Genomic DNA, 23,402 nt, shown 5'->3' on the forward strand with positions numbered 1-23,402 from the left:
TAAGGTGAAGTCACCACTACACTACAACCTTGTGAGAGAATGCATCTTCTGGGGTTGTGTAATGGATCTTCACTTCACCGATGCGGCTTTGGTTCAATGCTCTCACACTAGATTCTCCATAACATCAGCAACAAGCCTGTTGGAAAATGGTACATAGTCAAACATATGACAATGACAGACAGCAAGTGCCACACTTATCCTACCAGCCTGTCCCACACAGCATGATGCCATGTGCATTGCAGTCCATTCACACACCACCCACCTCACCAGAAAGTCATGTAATCTTCTGTGAAGCATAAGTTGCTTGTGAAGGATTCCCATATGGTTCAAAGTGCTAGAACAACATCCTCTTTGAACTTGAACACTATACAATGTTGGGCACACGCCACTTAGTTTAAACCCTGCTGAGTATCTGTGCGAATAGCATGCCTCATGCCTTGTTTTGAACCTTTTAAATGTTGGCAGGTGTCCTTGGAAGACAACATTCCAGGAAACCAAAGTTTAAAAAAAAAGAAATAATATGGGTCAAAAATATAAATAAGGGCCAAAGCCCATATTGCAGAATATCCCTGGGGCTGAAAAGCATAAAGAAGATGCAATAATGTGATTAATGAGAAATTAATGATATCAAGCATGTATTTTAGAAGGTGGAAGGAAAGGGAGGTACGTTAATCCACTGTTCTGAGCTCCTGTGAAGCAATGACTGGAGTAGAAGCTAGATTATGAACCTTGATTGCAGCACAGAGAGGAAGATGATCAACAGTGAGCAGAGCTGCTTTCCATAGTAAATGTCTGCCAATCCCAGATTGGTTCCATGCCCAGGTAACTGATGGTAGTAGGCCCTCATACCTAATGTGCAGATACTTCAATGACTGAATTTTCATTAAATATTTTCAGAACTCTTGGGGGCGGGGGAAGTGGTGGGGAAGGATCAAAGCACTGCATATTTTTCAATACAATTGCTACATTACTTGTTAAGAAGATGGATATTGGTATCCAAGTACTTTAATGAATTCAAGTAAATAGAAAATGCTGGAACTGTGTTTCAATCACCATCTGAGGAGAACAAAATAGGGCCCAGAATTGCATCAAGCATTGATAAATAGTCATCAGGAGCCATGTCTGACTTTCTTTTCTTTTCTTCTAGCAGCACTGAGTCCAATGGTAGCACCTCTCCCACTGCTCAGCTAACTCAGCAGAGCCTGGGACCTTCCTAGTCTGCCTGTTTCCACTAGTCATTTTATAAACTGGCTCAAAGCCCCTGCAGGAGACAGAGAGAGATAGGCTAGCCTGTTGGGTCTTCATCAAAACTAATGATCATGTTAAGTCTCCTCCCAGAGTGTTAATCCATCGTCTCCCGGATAACCTGAGTTTATAGCAGTTCATGCTTCAATTACAGGTCCCAGCATTTCCTTTTGCTTCTAGTGCAGTGATTCACTGCATTTGTATTTCACCAAGAAGAAGGACTTCGTAGGGACAATTTTCCTTGCCCGCTGTCTGCACATGTACGGAAATCGTGTTCCTAATGTCCACAGACTCCTGCCCATCAATCCAATAGAGAATCGTGGGCAGTGAGCCTGGGATGTCTGTTTTGTGCAATCAGCAGGTGAGGCTGCATCAATAGTGCAAACTTGGAAAATTAACCCTTCTTCAGTCACAAGTGAAGATCCCCGGTATCTGATCACTTACCCATTAGGGGTACTTTATGGCCGGGATTTTCCACAGAGCTGCTTCCACTCTACTGTCATGCCTTCAATGGAAGTGCAGTGGGAAAACCCATTTTACGCACATTACTGAGGCCTTCTGTCCCACTTCCAACAAAGTTACGGTTGCAGAGCAGGGAGCAGCTCTGAGGAAACTCTTGGCCTACGAGCCTGTGGTTTTGGCAAGGAGTCTCATCCTCTAGCGGTTCAGAAATTCAGCCGCATCCTACCCACAATTGTTTTGACCATTGTAGAATTGTGGCCAAATCTCTGGTAGGCTCCCTGCCAACTGTGTAAATTCCTAAGATTCCTTGTATTGTGTTCCATTTATACCTTGGGTCCCAAGCCTTCAAAGCTGGACTTTGTCAACAAAATTCATCGCTGAGTGCAAATTCTAAACTTCGAAGGCAACTGTGCCTTTTTGTATGTGCTGTGATTTTGTAATTCAGGCTGGGCAGAGGCAGCCGTTGTGCTGATAAGTTGAACTGTGGTGTAGAGATTAGTTGCAAACCCTGGAAGAGAGGGGGTGCTTGTCTCCTAATTTTTTTTTTCCAGGAGGATTTCCTCACTCCCCTTCACCTTCCTACCCTTGCCATCACTCTAAATCCCAGAATTTCTCCTGATTATTATCCACCTCTATCTGCCTGACATTCTGGCTGTTCTTTGTGATCCTTAGCCTTGGGTGAGGTCTGGGAACCGAGCTGCACTGGGGCCTGGGGACCGGCCTGCACTGGGGCCTGGGGACCAGGCTGCACTGGGGCCTGGGGACCAGGCTGCACTGGAGCCTAGGAACTGGCCTGCACTGGGGCCTGGGAACCAGCCTGTATTCAGGCCTGGGATCTGGCCTGCACTTGAGTTGATAGCAGGATTGAGGTGAAAGATAGCAAAGTTGGGTGAAAGACTGCACGCATTCACATGATGGATAGCCTATGTTTCCAAGCCAGCTAACAAATGTACAAAAATGTTCTACTAATGCTGATTTTTTTTTTTTCTCTTTCCCCATTTTGTTGCCTACATGCAGCTTGTTTAGTTTACGAAGTGTGAAGCCGGTTATTGACGTAATGATTGGCCACTTTCTGTCAGGTACATTAAATGAATTTGCAAACCACTAAACAAGGAGAAAAATGGGCCAAAAAAAAAAGACTTCAGCTTTTCAGCACAATTCACATTAAATGTTCACAAATATTTGATGCAAATATGAAGAAATTATGGAACATAATGTTTATAATAAAACTGTTAATATTTCAATGTTTTAAAAAGTGGTGATTTTGATCTTGCCTGGTGTATGTCTTATTTATGTTCCCTTACTGAGTCCTGTGACCAGAAAGGCCGAGAGGGGGGTTTTGACGACTGGGCAACTCTCAACCTCCATAAATTTGCCCAGGCATGCGCCATGGAGAGGTCACTCCATAGTTGCCTCACAGCGACTGAAACAACACGGAAGGCAGCAGTTACGGGTTATAAGTCCAGATAAATTGGCGTAGAAACTGGGCGCCACGGGTTGCCTTTGTCGGTGGGAGAGGTCATTGCACCTCACTGGACAGCTACCGCCCGCCTCAAACCGGGCAGCCCCCGGTCAATAAGGTTCTGTCCCGCCACAGTCTGCCTGCTTCAATGGGTGCTTGGAGCTCAGGGTCATTGCCCGAAAGGTGGACTGATACACCGCACCAAACAACATGAAAAAAGGAAAGAAGGTACCAGCCCTTCGCTTTGCAAGCTGGAACGTCAGAACTATGTGTCCTGGCCTGTCGGAAGACCTTACACAAATCAACGATTCTCGGAAGACCGCCATCATTAACAACGAGCTCAGTAGACTCAATGTGGACATTGCAGCACTTCAGGAGACTCGCCTCCCCGCGAGTGGCTCTCTAGCAGAGCAAGACTACACCTTCTTCTGGCAGGGCAGGGATCCTGAAGAACCAAGACAGCATGGAGTGGGCTTCGCCATCAGAAACTCCTTGCTCAGCATGATAGAGCCTCCCTCAAATGGCTCGGAACGCATACTGTCCATCCGACTGCTCACCACCTCTGGTCCAGTACACCTACTCAGCATCTATGCTCCAACACTCTGCTCCGCACCTGAAGCTAAAGACCAGTTCTATGAACAACTCCATAACATCATTAGCAGCATCCCCAACACCGAACACCTATTCCTGCTGGGGGACTTTAATGCCAGGGTTGGGGCCGACCATGACTCATGGCCCTCCTGCCTTGGGCGCTATGGCGTTGGAAGGATGAATGAGAACGGGCAGAGACTGCTTGAGTTGTGTACCTATCATAACCTCTGCATCACCAACTCGTTCTTTCACACTAAACCCTGTCACCAGGTTTCATGGAGGCACCCAAGATCACGTCGTTGGCACCAGCTAGACCTCATTGTCACAAGGCGAGCCGCCTTAAACAGTGTTCAAATCACACGCAGCTTCCACAGTGCGGACTGCGACACCGACCACTCCCTGGTGTGCAGCAAGGTTAGACTCAGACCAAAGAAGTTGCATCATTCCAAGCAGAAGGGCCACCCGCGCATCAACACGAGCAGAATTTCTCACCCACAGCTGTTACAAAAATTTCTAAATTCACTTGTAACAGCCCTTCAAAACACTCCCACAGGGGATGCTGAGACCAAGTGGGCCCACATCAGAGACGCCATCTATGAGTCAGCTTTGACCACCTACGGCAAAAGTGCGAAGAGAAATGCAGACTGGTTTCAATCTCATAATGAAGAGCTGGAACCTGTCATGGCCGCTAAGCGCATTGCACTTTTGAACTACAAGAAAGCCCCCAGCGATTTAACATCCGCAGCACTTAAAGCAGCCAGAAGTACTGCACAAAGAACAGCTAGGCGTTGCGCAAACGACTACTGGCAACACCTATGCAGTCATATTCAGCTGGCCTCAGACACCGGAAACATCAGAGGAATGTATGATGGCATGAAGAGAGCTCTTGGGCCAACCATCAAGAAGATCACCCCCCTCAAATCTAAATCGGGGGACATAATCACTGACCAACGCAAACAGATGGACCGCTGGGTTGAGCACTACCTAGAACTGTACTCCAGGGAGAATGCTGTCACTGAGACTGCCCTCAATGCAGCCCAGCCTCTACCAGTCATGGATGAGCTGGACATACAGCCAACCAAATCGGAACTCAGTGATGCCATTGATTCCCTAGCCAGCGGAAAAGCCCCTGGGAAGGACAGCATTACCCCTGAAATAATCAAGAGTGCCAAGCCTGCTATACTCTCAGCACTACATGAACTGCTATGCCTGTGCTGGGACGAGGGAGCAGTACCCCAGGACATGCGCGATGCCAACATCATCACCCTCTATAAAAACAAAGGTGACCGCGGTGACTGCAACAACTACCGTGGAATCTCCCTGCTCAGCATAGTGGGGAAAGTCTTTGCTCGAGTCGCTCTGAACAGGCTCCAGAAGCTGGCCGAGCGCGTCTACCCTGAGGCACAGTGTGGCTTTCGTGCAGAGAGATCGACTATTGACATGCTGTTCTCCCTTCGTCAGATACAGGAGAAATGCCGTGAACAACAGATGCCCCTCTACATTGCTTTCATTGATCTCACCAAAGCCTTTGACCTCGTCAGCAGACGTGGTCTCTTCAGACTACTAGAAAAGATCGGATGTCCACCAAAGCTACTCAGTATCATCACCTCATTCCATGACAATATGAAAGGCACAATTCAACATGGTGGCTCCTCATCAGAGCCCTTTCCTATCCTGAGTGGTGTGAAACAGGGCTGTGTTCTCGCACCCACACTTTTTGGGATTTTCTTCTCCCTGCTGCTTTCACATGCGTTCAAATCCTCTGAAGAAGGAATTTTCCTCCACACAAGATCAGGGGGCAGGTTGTTCAACCTTGCCCGTCTAAGAGCGAAGTCCAAAGTACGGAAAGTCCTCATCAGAGAACTCCTCTTTGCTGACGATGCTGCTTTAACATCTCACACTGAAGAATGCCTGCAGAGTCTCATCGACAGGTTTGCGTCTGCCTGCAATGAATTTGGCCTAACCATCAGCCTCAAGAAAACGAACATCATGGGGCAGGATGTCAGAAATGCTCCATCCATCAATATTGGCGACCACGCTCTGGAAGTGGTTCAAGAGTTCACCTACCTAGGCTCAACTATCACCAGTAACCTGTCTCTAGATGCAGAAATCAACAAGCGCATGGGTAAGGCTTCCACTGCTATGTCCAGACTGGCCAAGAGAGTGTGGGAAAATGGCGCACTGACACGGAACACAAAAGTCCGAGTGTATCAGGCCTGTGTCCTCAGTACCTTGCTCTACGGCAGCGAGGCCTGGACAACGTATGCCAGCCAAGAGCGACGTCTCAATTCATTCCATCTTCGCTGCCTTCGGAGAATACTTGGCATCAGGTGGCAGGACTATATCTCCAACACAGAAGTCCTTGAAGCGGCCAACATCCCCAGCTTATACACACTACTGAGTCAGCGGCGCTTGAGATGGCTTGGCCATGTGAGCCGCATGGAAGATGGCAGGATCCCCAAAGACACATTGTACAGCGAGCTCGCCACTGGTATCAGACCCACCGGCCGTCCATGTCTCCGTTATAAAGACGTCTGCAAACGCGACATGAAATCGTGTGACATTGATCACAAGTCGTGGGAGTCAGTTGCCAGCATTCGCCAGAGCTGGCGGGCAGCCATAAAGACAGGGCTAAATTGTGGCGAGTCGAAGAGACTTAGTAGTTGGCAGGAAAAAAGACAGAGGCGCAAGGGGAGAGCCGACTGTGAAACAGCCCCAACAAACAAATTTCTCTGCAGCACCTGTGGAAGAGCCTGTTACTCCAGAATTGGCCTTTATAGCCACTCCAGGCGCTGCTTCACAAACCACTGACCACCTCCAGGCGCGTATCCATTGTCTCTCGAGATAAGGAGGCCCAAAAGAAGAAAGAAAACTGAGTCCTGTGTAGATAAATTTTCCAGTTTCTCTTCATTCCTATGACCGGAACACACTGGGAAAATAATACTTTGAGCATGCAGTATGCCATGCCCAAATGAGCCCACCTTCCCATATAATGAGGTCAGCTTGATGTTTTGGTGCATCAGGTCATTTATTCATGGTACACTGAGAGTGCCTGGGCTGGAGTGTCAGGTGCCAGCAGCCAGTGAAGGGATGTTGGCTGCTGGGTCTCTCATGTTGAGTGGTGTGCACTCGAGGAGGGGTTCAGGGACTAGGGCCAGCAGGTATTTTTGTGGAAGCTGTCCCTAAGCAGTTGTTCCAAACAGACACTTGGAGCAATGTTTAGACTTTCTAGTCACATTATGTAGCCGAATATGAATTGACGTTGGGGGTTTAAAGAGAGTAATGGACAGATTGTGGGCAGGATCATAGCCTCCTCTGGGCAGGCAAGGTGGCTGCCTTGACCGGGTTGTAGGCCTCAGGCCTCAGTACCCGATAATGCAGACACCAGTTGCCCGACATTGCATTATAGGCCCTCTGTGGGGTCAAAATATGTATCTAAATAATATAAAGTGTTTTATTTCCTTTTCTGCCTTTCGTATGACAGGTTTGGTGTTTCGGGAACGAGACGCAACATCACAGGAATTGGACAGTGGATGGCAGTACACACCGCCTGGAGATACCCGCACTGGATTCTGGGATTGAGTACCGTGTGCAGATCGCAGCAATCAATGGTGCTGGAGTAGGAGTACATACCAAACCACAATACATCTACTTAGGTCAGTAGGGGGTCATGGGAAACAAGGGACGGCGAAGGCCATAGGTTCGTTGCATACAGTCTTGTTTCCCATTCCCTCTGATTCTTTGGGTTTTCAGAAGCCTCGTTAGTATTGTGACTTATTTAGGTCAGGTTGTCTGTCAGCCTGTTCCCTTCTCTGAACAGGGGGACTCACAGACCCACCGAAGACTCACAACATGTGCTACCAGCTGCATTTCTGCATTTCTTCTGTTCATCCAGCTCCCCAACACTGCCGCTTGCAGAAACTCCTCGCAGTCAACACCCTGTGTATCTATACTAATGTTAATCCAGCCTTGTCACCATGGGGCTCAGTTACTCCTCCCAGCAACAGCCTGTGGTTAAAATTCCACTGAGTGCCTTCCTTACTGTAGTGGTTAATGAATTTGTGCACAATTCCCCCTGTGCTATTTAAATGAAAACAGATTAATGACCTCATTAAAATAGTGCGTTAGGAACATTATGAGTGCACTAAAAATATTCTAGAGAGATATTGCACCAAAACAGGCCCAACGAGTCCGTGCTGACCATCAACCACCCATTTATACTAATCCTACATTAATCCCATGTTCCCTCTCAGATCCCCACCTTCGCTCAATTCTCCTACCACCTACCTATACTAGGGGCAATTTTTTACAATGGCCAATTTACCTATCAACCCACAAGTCTTTGGCATGTGGGAGGAAACCGGAGCACCCGGAGCAAACCCACGTAGTTACAGGGAGAACTTGCAAACTCCACACAGGCAGTACCCAGAACCAAACCTGGGTCGCTGGAGCTGTGAGGCTGCAGTGCTAACCACTGTGCTGCCCTAAAATTCTATGGAATTTCAGCCTCTGTATCTCCACTAATCTTTATCTGTAGGTCAGTAACTTCTCCCAGCCAATCCTGTGTGTTACTGATGTTGGACCCTCTATGATTGAGGTAATAAGGGCCCTTATGATGGCTTTGAGTTGCTTTGCTTCCTGGAACTGCCTGATACAGAATCTGCTCCACACTATACAAGATGTGAATGCCACTTTCCTGCACTGCTTTGTCTCCAGCAGCTGACTCCATACACCATCAAGGAGGAGGATGATTTTAGGGAGACAGTGACCATGTGAGCACAGGGGGATGATTCATCCTTTGGCATGGCTGTGCTGAACTTGCAAAATATTGAAATTGCATTTACAGCATGCACAGAGGAAAGATTCAAAAGGAAGAACAAATGTGCGTTTCTTTTATATCCCGACTGGAGAAGGGTCAGTTTAATGTCTCATCTGAAAGACGGAACCTCCGACCATGCAGCACTCCCTCAGTACTGCAGCGGAATCAGCATAGATTATGCGCTCAAGTGCCGGAAGTTGGACTTAAATCCAAAACCTTCTGACACAGGCAAGTGTGCTACCTATTGAACTATGGCTGACATGTAACATTCCATCTTTCTGTTGCTGTTGTATTTAAAGTACATGGACAAAGCAACTCCCGCCCCCAGTGATTTTAAGATTGACTGCATTGCCTGGTTTAGCACTGAACCAATTGACCAGGGAGAACCCAGACTCAAAGCCCAGTCTTTGCTGAATTAGCAGGTATCGAAAGGGACTTCAGATCCCTTTGCCAGGGGAAAGAGGAAGGACAATTAGTCAGCATTCCGAAAGCCAATTGTTATCCAGTGATCACTCCTGGAATGTATGCACATTGTGTGAAGACAGGATCAGGTTCAGTGATGATATCTTCCATGTTTGAATGGCCTGCTGACACTTGCTGTCATGTGAACACAATGCTCTCTGAATTGGAACGATACACGGAGGTTAGCTTTTGAAAGAGAACAATGGGTTAAGGTTTCGTGTGGGACTCTACACCTGTTTTGGGGTTCTGCCATTCCATTGTCTGAATTGTTTTTGGATTGTGCCCCACTTGTTTCTGTTGGGACCATTCGCGGGGCTTGGTCAGGATGTCGCGATCTGGAACCCCAAATTAGGAGTTTGAGCCCATAGTCCAGGCTAATACTTCAGTGCAACACAGAGGGAGTGCTGCATTAGCAGAGGTGCCATTCTGTGGGTGAGGCATTACACTGCTGTCTCATCTGCCTGTTCCAGTGGTTCAGGTGGATGTAAAAGATCCCACAGCACTATTGGAAGAGGAATAGGTTCTTCCGGTGTCTCGGCCCGCACACCTCCTCCCTCGGCAAACTGCAGCAAAAACAGATTAATTGCTCATTCGTGACTATTTATGGGGTCTTACTGTGCAATGGAACAGTTGCCATGCTTGCATGTGAAACAATAAAGCAGTCATCATATGTGAAATACCTTGAAGTGCTTTGAAAATATTCAGTAAGGTGCTTTAGTATTTCTTTGTCTCTGATCTGCTCAGCTCCTTACCCTAGATATTAAACACCACCTGCACAACAGACATCGATGAAGCTTCCTAAGTAAGTAATTTTAATCTCACAAAGGATATATTGTAGCCTGCACAAGTCATGCAAAGGTTATCTTGTGTGATTATGAAATACAACAATCTCATTTTTTTAATAATGAAAAATTTATTCATTTATCCATTGTTGATTCTATCTGTGCTGTTCTATAGCTTTGTAATGAGTTGAACAGAAAACAATCATTTATCATTCGCCCTGTGCTGTAGGATGGAGACAGAGTTATTTCACATCATGTCGGGTACTCGATTGGAAACGGGAAAACAGGAATTGTGTACATTACATGCTCAGCTCCCTCATTCATCCCCATCAATCACCCGGGATCATAGGCCAATAGACCCCAGCCCTTTTTACACATGCAGCCTAGTTACAGACACGACAGTAAAATCAACAAACACAAAGACAGAATAATTTCAGATGGGAGATTTTTATGGAGCTGGGAGCAGTAAAATCATTTTATGAAACCAATCAAGAAAAATTGTGGAACATAACAAGGACAACAAAATCGCTCTGCCAGCTAGGAGACTCCAGGCTACTTTAAACAGAAGAAAGAAAGACTTGTGTTTATATATGGTGCCTTTCAAGACCTCAGGACATTCCAAAGTGCTTAACAGCCAATGAAGAACTTTTGAAGTGTAGTCACTGTTGTAATGTAGGAAATGCGACAGGCAATTTTCACACAGAAAGCTCCCACAAACAGCAGTGTGATAATGACCAGATAATCTATTTCAGTGATGTTGATTGAGTGATTAAAAAATGGCCAGGATTCTTGAGAGAACTACCCTGCTCTTATTTATTTAGAGATACAGCACTGAAACAGGCCCTTCGCCCCACCGAGTCTGTGCCGACCAACAACTACCCATTTATACTAACCCTACAGTAATCCCATATTCCCTACCACCTACCACACCAGGGGCAATTTACAATGGCCAATTTACCTACCAACCTGCAAGTCGTTGGCTGTGGGAGGAAACCGGAGCACCCGGTGAAAACCCACACGGTCACAGGGAGAACTTGCAAACTCCGCACAGGCAGCACCCAGAATTGAACCCGGGTCCCTGGAGCTGTGAGGCTGCAGTGCTAACCTCTGCACCACTGTGCCGCCCAATCTTTGAAACAGTGCCATGGGATCTTTTACGTCTACCTTAGCGCGCAGACAGGGCCACATTTTGGCATCCAATCTAAAAGGCGGCACCTCTGACAATGCAGCACCCCCCTCAGTACTGCATGGCACTGCTAGTTGCAGTGGACACTATAATATATTGTGCAGCCTTTATATACCTCCATGCCCTTACTTAGGCCTCAATTCTTTTTGCCAGCTCTGGGGTGTTGCTGAGATGAAAGAAGCACAGCAAGAGATATAGAAGGATACAAAGTGGTCCCATGAAGCAGGGGAGGGGTGTGATCCAGGATGGGGCTGAAACATAGCAGAAAATGTTATTTCTGACATTTTTTGAAGCAAAAACCCTGACAGGTGGATATTTGAGGTGAGTGAAAGGACCCAGTTCCCTCTTTGGACCTGGAACAGTTCCGCTGGCCTTTCCAGGTCTTGGTCAGGGGAATTACATCCCGACACCGCTGAAGGCCTGCTCGTGTAAGCTGCTGTCCATGACCCTGTGAAGCCAGCAGAATTGGCGGATTTCCTGGGTAACAATTGGGAATGTGCCTCCAGGTCAGGGGCCACAGTCAGTAACACAGGGCTCTGTCTAGGAGGCGTATGTGGACTAGACTTTGCACACTGATTATTGTGTAAATTGGGTGTAACTGTATGGGAAAAATAGACAGAAGATCCATTATGCTAGATTTCTGCCCATTTAGCACCTCATCTGATTTTCTGGTCAGATTCTGTACTGGTGTCAGAAAGAGCCCAGTCGTGAGATTTGTAATGCTATTTTTTAGCGTATTTACAAATCTTTTTGTCTTTTTTGTTTAATTCACCAACGAGCATTGTGCTAAGTCTTCTAGCACTGCTGCCTATTGTTTAGTTTAGTTTAATTTAGAGATACAGCACTGAAACAGGCCCTTCGGCCCACCGAGTCTGTGCCAACCACTCATATTACACTAATCCTACACTAATTCCATATTCCTACCACATCCCCACCTGTCCCTATATTTCCCTACCACCTACCTATACTAGGGGCAATTGCTAATGGCCAATTTACCTATCAACCTGCAAGTCTTTGTCATGTGGGAGGAAACCGGAGCACCCGGAGGAAACCCACGCAGACACAGGGAGAACTTGCAAACTCCACACAGGCAGTACCCGGAATTGAACCCGGGTCGCTGGAGCTGTGAGGCTGTGGTGCTAACAACTGTGCCAGGACTTTGGGATAATGGGTTTCCCAATGGGAATTCCGTCTGTCACGCACACCCACACCTGCAAAAAATGAGGCATATTAATTGTTGCTGGAGTGAAGAAATGGTGTGTTAAAGAGATCACCTGACATTTTGGCTGGAAGGACGTTTGCATACTAAGACGCTGCTTATGGAGACAAAGGACTATTCCCTGATCCAATTAACCCAAATGGATTTTGATCACCAGACATTGAAGGTATACGGAAGCTCGCATTCCAAGGTCTGCTAAGATGATACAATCCGCAAAGCCAGGACTGGTTAAACCAGCTGGTCACATGACTATAATGAAAGCAAAATACTGCAGATGCTGGAAATTGAAATAAAAACAAGAAATGCTGGAAATACTCAGCAGGTCAGGCAGCATCTGTGGGGAGAGAAACAGAATTAATGTTTCAGGTCAGTGGCCCTTCATCAGAACTGGCAGAGCCAGAAATGCAATAGGTTTTAAGCAAATAAAGCAGGGGCGGGGCAAGAGATAACAAAAGAGAAAGTGGTGACAAAGAATAACTGACCCGAAGGTCATGGAGCAAAGGCAAAAGGTATGTTAATGGTGTGGTGAAAGACAAAGTATTAGTACAAAGAGGGTGTTAATGGACAGAAAACTGAACAGCCTGGCCCCAAACACGAACATGAAAAAAACAGTAGGTAGGCACAGTAGAAACAAACTAAAATAAAATAAACACAAAAAAGAAAAAAAAATAAATAGAAATATAAAGGCAGGGAGGGGCCTTCAAGCTCTGAAATTATTGAACTCGATGTTCAGTCCGGCAGGCTGTAGTGTGCCTAATCGGTAAGTGAGATGCTGTTCCTCGAGCTTGAGTTGAGTTGATGTTCACTGGAACACTGAAGCAATCCCAGGACATTTGGGCATGAGAGCAGCGGGGGGAGTGTTGAAATAGCCAGCAACCGGAAGCTCGGGGTCATGCTTTCGGACTGAGCGGAGATGTTCTGCAAAGCGGTCACCCAGTCTGTGTTTGGTCTCCCCAATGGAGAGGAGACCACATTGTGAGCAGCGAATACAGTATACTAAACTGAAGGAAGCACAAGTCAATCGCTGCTTCACTTGAAAGGAGTGTTTGGGGCCTTGAATAATGAGGAGAGAGGAGGTAAATGGGCCTCCTGCGATTGTAGGGGAAGGTGTCGTGGGGAGGTGATGGGGGTAATGGAGGAGTGGATGAGGGTGTTGCGGAGGGAACGATCCCTTCGGAATGTTGACTGGGAGGGGAAGATACATTCGGTAGTGGCATCATGCTGAAGATGGCGGAAATGGCAGAGGATGATCTTTCGGATGTGGAAGTTAATGGAGTAGCGAGGACAAGGGGAACCCTGTCGCGGTTCTGGAAGGGAGGGGAAAGGGTGAGGGTAGAGACGCGGGAAATGGGCCGGACACAGTTGAGGGCCCTGTCAACCACAGTGGGGGTGATACCTTAGTTGAGGAAGAAAGAAGACATATCAGAAGCGCTGTCTTGGAAGGTTGCATCATCACAGCAGATGCATCGGAGACGGAGAAACTGGGAGAATGGAATGGAGTCCTTACAGGAGGCAGTGTATGAAGAAGTGTAGTCGAGGTAGCTGTGGGAGTCGGTGGGCTTATAATGAATATTAATAGACAGCCTATCCCCAGAGATGGACTCAGAGAAGTCTAGGAGATGGACCATGTTAAGGTGAGAAGGATGGAAATTAGAAGCAAAGTTGATAAAGTTTTCCAATTCCGGGCGGGAGCAGGAAACTGCACTGATATAGTTGTTCTCACATTGGACAACTTCTCCTTCAACTCCACTCACTTCCTTCAAGTAAAAGGTGTTGCTATGGGTACCCGGATGGGTCCTAGTTATGCCTGTCTTTTTGTGGGATATGTCAAACATTCCTTGTTCCAGTCCTTCTCAGGCCCCCTTCCCAAACTCTTTTTCCGGTACATTGATGACTGTTTGATTTCTTTGTCTTACAAATGGAGCGGTGAACAAGAATTCACTGAGGGGAGCTAAAACAAAAACGGTGTTTTTAAAAATTAAACCCCGTTATGGTTAAACCAGGCAAAGGCTGAGAGGGAACCCCTAGATCCCTTCTCAGCTGGTCGTAACACTGCATAAATACAATTTTGGGAAGCAGCAGAGAATGAGTAATAAAGAGATGTCAGGATGTTCAGGCTGCACTGGGGTCAGACTCTGCATTCCTATCCCACCCATTCAGAGGTACATCACCTGCCCTATGACTATACAAAACTAGCCACACAGACTTTAGGCCAGTAAGCAGCCCGATACAGAACTGTACCATCTACTGCAAGAATAACTGCAGCTAACACGCAGCATAGGGCTGGCACTGCCAGTAACAGTCAGCTGTAACCTCAAGTCCTGTTCCTCTGTCACCTTTTGGGAATGCTGCATTGCTGTCCATTGGGGAGAGCATGTACACCCTTCATTCTACCATCGTATTCTGAATCACTTGCACCTTGTAACAAGAAACTTAAGCGCTGCAATCTGCATTTTTCATAGATTCTGTCAGCAGTTTGTGATCCCCAAAGACCTTTGCAGAGATTGAAATAACATGGTGAAAATATTAACTGTCATTTTCTTTGTTATAAACATTTGTATCCCCACATATATAGCCATGTACCCTTTTAAATGGCCCGGTCCCTTTAATTTTACCCATCACTTTTTATACCTGATTTGTCACCACTGGTCACTTCCAACCTCCCTCACCTCACCTCACCATTGATCAGGAATCTGCTAACATGATGTAAATGAAGCTGACTCCAGAAAAAATATCAGACAGGGCCAGTATACTAATGGTTAGATAGGTTCCTATTACACGGTGGCAGAGAAACACCTCACCAATCTACCCCTATATCCAGCAGCAGCTTCTGTGGCTTAACATTTAATATGGAATCCCTTTTTTGGTCTTTCACCCTTCCCAGGAGAGTCTATAGCTCCAGTGGGTGGGGAGTGATGCACAAGAGAGCTGGCATGGACGCGATGGGCTAAGTGGCCTCCTTCTGTGCCGTAATGACTCTTAAGATACCGCAAGTGTGTGGGAACAGGCTGGATGGACCAGTAGGTCTTTTTGTGCCTGTCATTTTCTTATGTTTACATAATGTGTCTCTTATATATGTATATATTGTTATATTATCTGTAAAGTGTTAGGAACTAGTTGTTATGTGTAAGTGTACAAGTAGGGGGCCACATTCACAGCCGCACTGAGGAGTCATGTTACATGTAACTCGAGAACCAGTGGGAATCAGGTTCGCCAGCAAAAAGCATGGTGCTGAAATAAACGAGACTGACTCCAGCCTTTTCCAAGTTTAAAGTGTGATTCTTTCCAACATCTGGGAACCAGAAACAACATAAAGATGAAACAGTGTCTGTAAGGGACAATTAATGTCTCCACTACATATAATTACCTGCGCTTTAATAGTTAATGTTAAGTAGCTATTTGCTGTGAACCTTTAAATTGTGATCTTTAAATCTCAGACCCTTCCACTCAGGAGAAGTCAGTGGAGTCTTCGATCCTTGGACTGATACTGGAGTTTGTGAGGCAGCCCGTTTTCATCGTGAGTGCTGGGAGTGTGATCTGGATCATCCTGATGGTGCTCAGTGTGTGGTTATACTGTCGTCGCCGCACAAAACGCTGTAATATTCAGAAAAAACACAGGCTGAGCAAAGGTGAGAGAGATCTGGTGACAAGTTATCATCACCAACAGACACTGTAAAAGGGTTGGAGACTTGGCAAAGTAGTAATATTGAGCTGAGGGCAAGCAGGTTATTGCTACTCACCCATGGAGCTGCTTGTTGGAGAAGATGCCGTCAGGCCCCAGTGTTTGGTACCTGCACTAATTAGATAGGTGCAGGGAATTGAGATTCTACACACAAGGAATTGTCTGTCTGGGATTACTAGGACCCTGTCATAGAGTCATAGAGTCGTACAACATAGAAACAGGCCTTTCAGCCCACCGCGCCCATGCCGACCATAGTGCCTATCTATACTAATCCCACCTGCCTGTATTAATTCCACATCCCTCTATGCCTTGCTCATTCAAGTACCTGTCCAGATGCCTCTTAAATGTCACTACTGTTCCTGCCTCCACCACCTCCTCAGGCAGCTCATTCCAGATACCCACTATTCTTTGTGTGGAAAATGTACCCCTTTGATTCCCTTTAAACCTCCTCCCTCTCACCTTAAATCTATGCCCTCTAGTTTTAGTCACCCCTACCATGGGAAACAGACTCTGGCTATCTACCCTATTTATGCCTCTCATCATTTTATATACTTCTATCATGTCCCCTTTCAGCCTCCTTCGCTCCAGGGAAAACAGACCCAGCCTATCCAATCTCTCTTTATAACTCAGGCCCTCCAAACCAGGCAACATCCTTGTGAATCTTTTCTGCACCCTCTCTAGCTTAATCACATCTTTCCTGTAGTGCGGCGACCAGAACTGCACACCGTACTCCAAATGCGGCCTAACCAACGTTATGTTTAACTGGAACATGCCATCCCAACTCTTGTACTCAGTGCCTCGGCCGATGAAGCTACAATCCAAAAGTATTGAATTAAAATGGGGCGGCACAGTGGCGCAGTGGTTAGCACTGCAGCCTCGCAGCTCCAGCGACCCGGGTTCAATTCTGGGTACTGCCTGTGTGGAGTTTGCAAGTTCTCCCTGTGTCTGCGTGGGTTTTCTCCGGGTGCTCCGGTTTCCTCCCACATGCCAAAGACTTGCAGGTTGACAGGTAAATTGGCCATTATAAATTGCCCCTCGTATAGGTAGGTGGTAGGGAAATATAGGGACAGGTGGGGATGTGGTAGGAATATGGAATTAGTGTAGGATTAGTATAAATGGGTGGTTGATGGTTGGCACAGACCCGTTGGGCCGAAGGGTCTGTTTTAGTGCTGTATCTCTCTAAACAATGCCATACGCCTTCTTCACCACCCTGTCTACCTGTGTTGCCACTTTCAAGGAACTATGTACTTGCACCCCAAGGTGTCTCTGTTCAAGAACACTCCCCAGGGCCCTGCCATTCACTGTACATGTCCTGCCCTGGTTTAACTTCCCAAAATGCATCACTTCACACTTGTCTGCGTTAAATTCCATTTGCCACTCCCTTGCCCACTTTTCCCGTTGATCTATATCCTGTTGTAACCTTAGACAACCTTCTTCACTCACTATACCACCAATTTTGGTGTAATCTGCAAACTAACTAATCATGCCCCTTACATTCACATCCAAGTCATTAATATATATGACAAACAACAGAGGGCCCAGCACAGATCCCTGCGGCACACCACTGGTCACCAGCCTCCAATCTGAAAAACAACCCTCCACTACCACTCTCTGCCTCCTATCACCAAGCCAATTTTGTATCCAATTTGCTAGCTCACCCTGGATCCCATGTGTTTGAACCTTCTGGACCAGCCTACCATGCGGGACCATGTCAAAGGCTTTGCTAAAGTCCATGTAGACAACGTCCATCGTCCTGCCCTCATCAATCCTCTTGGTCACCTCCTCGAAAAACTCAATCAAATTCGTGAGACATGATTTCCCACGCACAAAGCCATGCTGACTATCCCTAATCAGACCATGCCTTTCCAGATGCATCTCAATCCTGTCTCTCAGAATCCCTTCCAATAACTTTCCCACCACTGATGTAAGGCTCACCGGCCTGTAGTTCCCTGGCTTATCCCTGCTGCTCTTCTGAAATAAAGGCACAACATTAGCTATCCTCCAGTCTTCCGTTACCTCACCCATGGCTAACGATGATACAAAAATCTCTGCCAGGGCCCCAGCAATCTCCTCCCTTGCTTCCCAGAGCATCCTAGGATACACCTGGTCATTCCCTGGGGATTTATCCACCGTAATGCGCTTCAAGATCTCCAACACCTCCTGCTTTGTAATGTTGATATGCTCCAGGATATTGGTGTTCCCTCCCTTGAACTCACTAGCTTCCATGACCTTCTCCACGGTAAATACAGACGAGAAATATTCATTCAAGACCTCGCCCATTTCCTGTGGCTCCACACTTAGATTGCCACACTGATCCTGAAGGGGACCTACTCTCTCCCTAGCTACCCTTTTACTCTTCATATACTTATAGAATCTTTTAGGATTCTCCTTTATCTTATCTGCCAGGGAAATCTCATGGCCCCTTTACACCCTCCTAATTTCCTTCTTAAGTGTAGTCCTACATCCCCTATACTCCTCGAGGAACTCGCTCGATCGCAGCTGCCTATACCTGACATATGCCTCCTTCTTTGTCCTGACCAGACCCTCAATATCCCTCGTCAACCAAGGTTCCCTAAATTTGCCAGCCTTGCCCTTCCATCTAACAGGAACTTGCCGGCCCTGAACTCTTCCTATCTCACTTTTAAAAGCCTCCCACTTGCCAGACGTCCCTTTACCTGTAAACAGCCTTAACTTTTGAGAGTTCCTGTCTGATGCCATCGAAATTAGCCTTCCCCCAATTTAGGATTTAAACTGAGGACCAGTCCTATCCTTTTCCATAACTATCTTGAAGCTAATATAGAGTAATGGTCACTGGTCCCAAAGTGCTCCCCCACTGACACATCAACCACCTGCCCATCCTCATTTCCTAAGAGGAGGTGGAGTGTAGCCTCTTCTCCAGTAGGGCCATCCATATATTGCTTCAGAAAACTATCCTGGACACACTTAACAAATTCTTCCCCATCTGATCCCTTGGCACTAATGCAGTCCCAGTCAATATTAGGGAAGTTAAAATCACCTACTATTACAACCCTACAATTCCTACATCTATTTGTGATTTCCCTACATGTATGCTCCTCCACTTCCCTCTGACTATTGGGGGGCCTATAGTATGATCCCATCAAAGTGATCACCCCTTTCTTATTTCTAAGTTCTACCCATATGCCGTCGCTGGACATTCCTCCTGGGATATCCTCTCTAAGTACTGCCGTGATGTCCTCCCTAAACAATAGTGCAACTCCCCCTCCTGTCTTACTTCCACCTCTGTCACGCCGGAAGGATCGGTACCCCGGAACATTGAGCTGCCAGTCCTGCCAATCCCTCAACCACGTTTCCGTAATAGCTATAATATCACAATCCCATGTCCCGATCCATGCTCTGAGTTCATCTGCCTTACCTGTGAGGCTTCTTGCATTAAAGTAAATGCAGTTTAGCCTATCAGACCTTCCACGCTCCCTGTCCTGCCCCTGCCCGGCCTGTCTACTGGACTTGCTTTAACCTCTACATTTGCCTCAACTATCTCATCGGAGAGACTACAACTTTGGGTCCCACCCCCCTGCAAGACTAGTTTAAACCCTCCCGAGTAGTACTAGCAAACCTTCCCGCAAGGATATTGGTCCCCCTCCAGTTTGGATGCAACCCATCCTACCTGTACAGGTCACCTCTGCACCAGAAGAGATCCCAATGATCCAAGTAGCTGAAGCCCTCCCGCCTACACCAGCTCTTCAGCCATGTATTCATTTGCCTAATCCTCCTATTCCTACCCTCACTAGCACATGGCACAGGAGGTAATCCTGAGATTACAGCCCTAGAGGTCCTGCTTTTTAACCTTCTACCTAACTCCTTATATTCACTTTGCAGGACCTCATCTCTCTTCCTGCCTATGTCGTTAGTACCAATATAGACCAATACCTCTGGCTGCTCAACCTCCCCTTTCAGAATATCCTGCAGCTGCTCCAAGACATCCTTGACCCTAGCACCAGGGAAGCAACATACCATTCTGAGTCTCGTTTGTGGCTACAGAAACACCTATCTGCACCCCTTACGACAGAATCCCCTATCACTATAGCTCTTCCAACCCTTTTCCTCCCCTGCTGTGCAGCAGAGCCCTCCGTGGTGCCATGAACTCAGCTATTGCTGCTTTCCCCTGGGAGGTCATCCCCCCCCAACAGTATCCAAAGCGGTATATCTGTTTGAGAGGGGGATGGCCACAGGGGACTCCTGCACTACCTGCCTGCGCCTACTACTCCGTCTGCTAGTCACCCATCTCTTTTCTGCCTGTGCAGCCATTACCTGCAGTGTGACCACCTCACTAAACGTGCTATCCACGACTTCCTCAGCATCGCGGATGCTCCACAGTGAATCCACCCGCAGCTCCAGCTCCGTAATGCAGGTAGCCAGTAGCTGCAGCTGGATACACTTCCTGCACACATGGTCGTCAGGGACACTGGAAGCATCCCTGATTTCCCACATAGTGCAGGAGCAGCAGATCACGGGGCTGAGCTCTCCTGCCATGACTTACTGTTAGATTCATTAGTTACTCTCTTAATTTAAAAATACTAATTATACTAGGGGCCTTATTCCACTCACTTCAATCTAAAGTCCTGAAAAAAAAAACTTTAGTAGCACTCACCTTATCAGTTGAGATTTTTTTTCCAACAAAAAAAACCAACTTTCCCCTTATTTTAAGATATTCCAACAGCTGCTACTCACCAACCAATCAGCTTGCAGCTCTCCTCTGACATCACTGTTTGCTTCTTTCTCAAAACTCTTGCCGCTGGTAGAGGTTCGACTGCTCTCCTCTCCCGGAAGGTAAGAGACTGGGCCTCGATCCTCGGGGTCGATTTATAGGCTGCGCTCCCGGCGTACTCCCCACAGGTCTGCTCCGCTCCCGGAAAGTAAGAGGATGTGTCTAGGATGTGCTGTCAGAATGGCCATGAAGAAAGTTCCCCCGCCCCTTGGGAGACCACAAGCAACCCCGCACAGGTTTGCATGTTGTGCTCCCTAGTTGGCAACCGACTTGGCCATTGCTGGATTAATACCAGTGCCGGCAGGAAGAGGCCCTTAATTGGGCATTAATTGCCCTTAAGGGCCTCAATTGGTGGCAGGGCGTGAAGGCCATCCATAGGCCTTCCCTCCATGGACTTAATCAGGGTGAAGGTGGGAATCCCACCAATTAAATGCTGTCCCTGCCTCCAAACTCACCATGGGGGCGAGCCTAAAATAATGCCCTATGTTTCTATTGTAGTGGAAGTTGAGGGCGATAAATTGAAATGAGATGGAAACGGAGGGCAGGGAGAGAGAGACAAAAGTGAAGAAGTGAGAGAAAGAAGGAAGAGAGATGGAGAGAATATAAGCTTTGCATTTTTTTGAATACTTCACCAGTACTATTGCTAATGGAACAGAAGATGTTAACTAAATGTTTGCAAGGCTGAACCCAAGAGCATCTGAGACCTGATCTATGTTCATTAGTATCCTTATGAATCTCATTACTGATCTTAACCAGATAGACATCCGCTACTTTTAAAGAAGTTAATTACCGGAGCATTAACTGCCTTTGTTAGGAGTAGGTTTTACATATTCCTTATCCTGTGGGGAGCAATACTAGTCATGTTTACATGATATAAGAAACCAATAATATGGTGGTGACTTCTGATAGTAGGATAAGGCTTTGCTTTTCAGTGAATCACACCGTGTTTCACCTGCTTTTTGAATATTAGAAGTGAAAGAGTTGTCCACAATTCAAGATGGGTCAACAAGGTCGATTGTAGGACTTCCTGTTCTGGGCAAGTGCTGGGAGCCTCAATCCACAAAGCATTTTCCACAACTGGTCAATTTGCACTGCTGGTAGCGAAGCTCTGCACCCAGAACGTATCACTGTGCAACTCTTCCGACCTTTGCTTGTCGCCTTTATTATTCACCCTGTCTTGAGCTGATACTTTTATAAACTTGAACAAACCACACAAGATGCAAAATGCCTTGACTAGACCATTTGAGACACTCTTGAGTGCAGAGGTCCTGTTTCTGTTTCATTAATTCATGTTATTTTATACACTTACAGGCTTGTACAGACTGGCTAATGAAGACATTATTATAAAACACAGGTAAGCTGAGGCGGAGTGAAGTGAGTGTTTTCACTGGTTAACAGCTGGCCTGACAATCTTTTGCTCTGTTCCAGGATGAACCTGACCAATTCGCCCTGGCTGTCGAACTCCTGGAAATCCAGCAGCTGCTCCAAGAACTTCAGTCCTGGGCGTGGTCAGCCCCTTTGGCTGCACAGCCAGGAGAAACAGACATACTGGAAAGCTGGTGAGATGGGAGTCCCAGAGTGGCACAAAGCTAATGACTGAAATGTATTCCCAACATGGGCTCAATTATTATCTGGGTGACCTGAGATGTTGGTAGTGAGCCGTCTCCTGTTCTCCTGGCAGCGGAAAAGGGGAGATTTAACAGAAATGCTCAAAATGATGAGGGGTTTTGATAAAGTAGATAGGGAGAAACTGTTTCCACTGGCAGCATGATTGGTAACCAGAAGATACAGATTTAGGGGAATTCTCAGAAGAACCGGAGGGGAGATGAGAATTTATTTGGCGTAGCGAGTTGTCATGATCTGGAATGCACTCCATGAAATGGTGGTGGAAGCAATTTCAGTAGTTCTTAGCAAAATGGAATTGGATATGTCCTTGAAAAGGAAAATTCTGTAGGGCTTTGGGGAAAGAGCAGGGGAGTGAGTCTGATTGGATAGCTCTTTCAAAGAGGCTGCACAGGCACGATGGACCGAATGGCATCCTCCTGTGCCGTACGATTCTATGAACCACGCAGTCCTTGTGGTGATGGTGCTTCCACAATGGGCGTTAGTGAGATCCAGGCTACATTGAAGAGTTGAAGTTCAAGTTTTGGGTGACAGACTATTCTGACCTGCTACCTCCGAGACCTGGCTTTGAATCAGTTACAGGTTGATTATCTGAAAGTTTCTCTCCTTCTCTCCCTATACTATCTTTCTCAGCCAAAAGTGAAATCAGTACTGAACTCCACCTGGCATCCCTGGTGCCAAGATAAATGGTTCAACCCAGTAGAGGTGATAACCTAACATATTGCCAGAGGTTGGCTGTTACAGTAAATAGAAGTGAATGATCCACTCAAGCACTAGGGGCATGTTGGGCTTTACTATACATTCAACCTGTCAAATATCGGACTTGAGTGCTTTGTCTTTAGACTGGATGCAAGAAGTGGGAAGTGTTCCATTCTTCAGCACTAATGTCACTCACCCTGATGAGCACACGTATTTGATAAATCTCAGAGTTAGAGAACAGAATCTATGTAACTCACAATGTGTAATTGTTTCTTTTCTTGATGGATATCTGATCAGATGATTTTTACATGTGAAAGTAAGTACTTCATGGAGGATGCTACAATGATTAATTAGAGATTTTTATATTTTAGCTCTAATTAGATAGCTTTCTCATTGATCAACCAGTAAACACCATCCAAATGG

General features: G+C 46.6%; 1 protein-coding gene across 2 annotated transcripts in view; it reads left to right on the plus strand.

Moving 5' to 3' along the window:
• Window positions 1-23,402, plus strand: part of robo4 (roundabout, axon guidance receptor, homolog 4 (Drosophila)) — a 160,462-nt gene that overhangs the window by 91,564 nt on the left and 45,496 nt on the right. For both annotated transcript variants that reach the window (XM_068053837.1, XM_068053836.1), the window contains exons 10-13: window positions 7,245-7,416; window positions 15,666-15,857; window positions 21,969-22,011; window positions 22,086-22,216. In XM_068053837.1, the coding sequence (XP_067909938.1) occupies window positions 7,245-7,416; window positions 15,666-15,857; window positions 21,969-22,011; window positions 22,086-22,216 (538 nt within the window). The remainder of the gene's footprint in view (window positions 1-7,244; window positions 7,417-15,665; window positions 15,858-21,968; window positions 22,012-22,085; window positions 22,217-23,402) is intronic.

Source organism: Heterodontus francisci, chromosome 22 (assembly GCF_036365525.1).
Source record: "Heterodontus francisci isolate sHetFra1 chromosome 22, sHetFra1.hap1, whole genome shotgun sequence".
Taxonomy (NCBI): Eukaryota; Metazoa; Chordata; class Chondrichthyes; order Heterodontiformes; family Heterodontidae; genus Heterodontus; species Heterodontus francisci.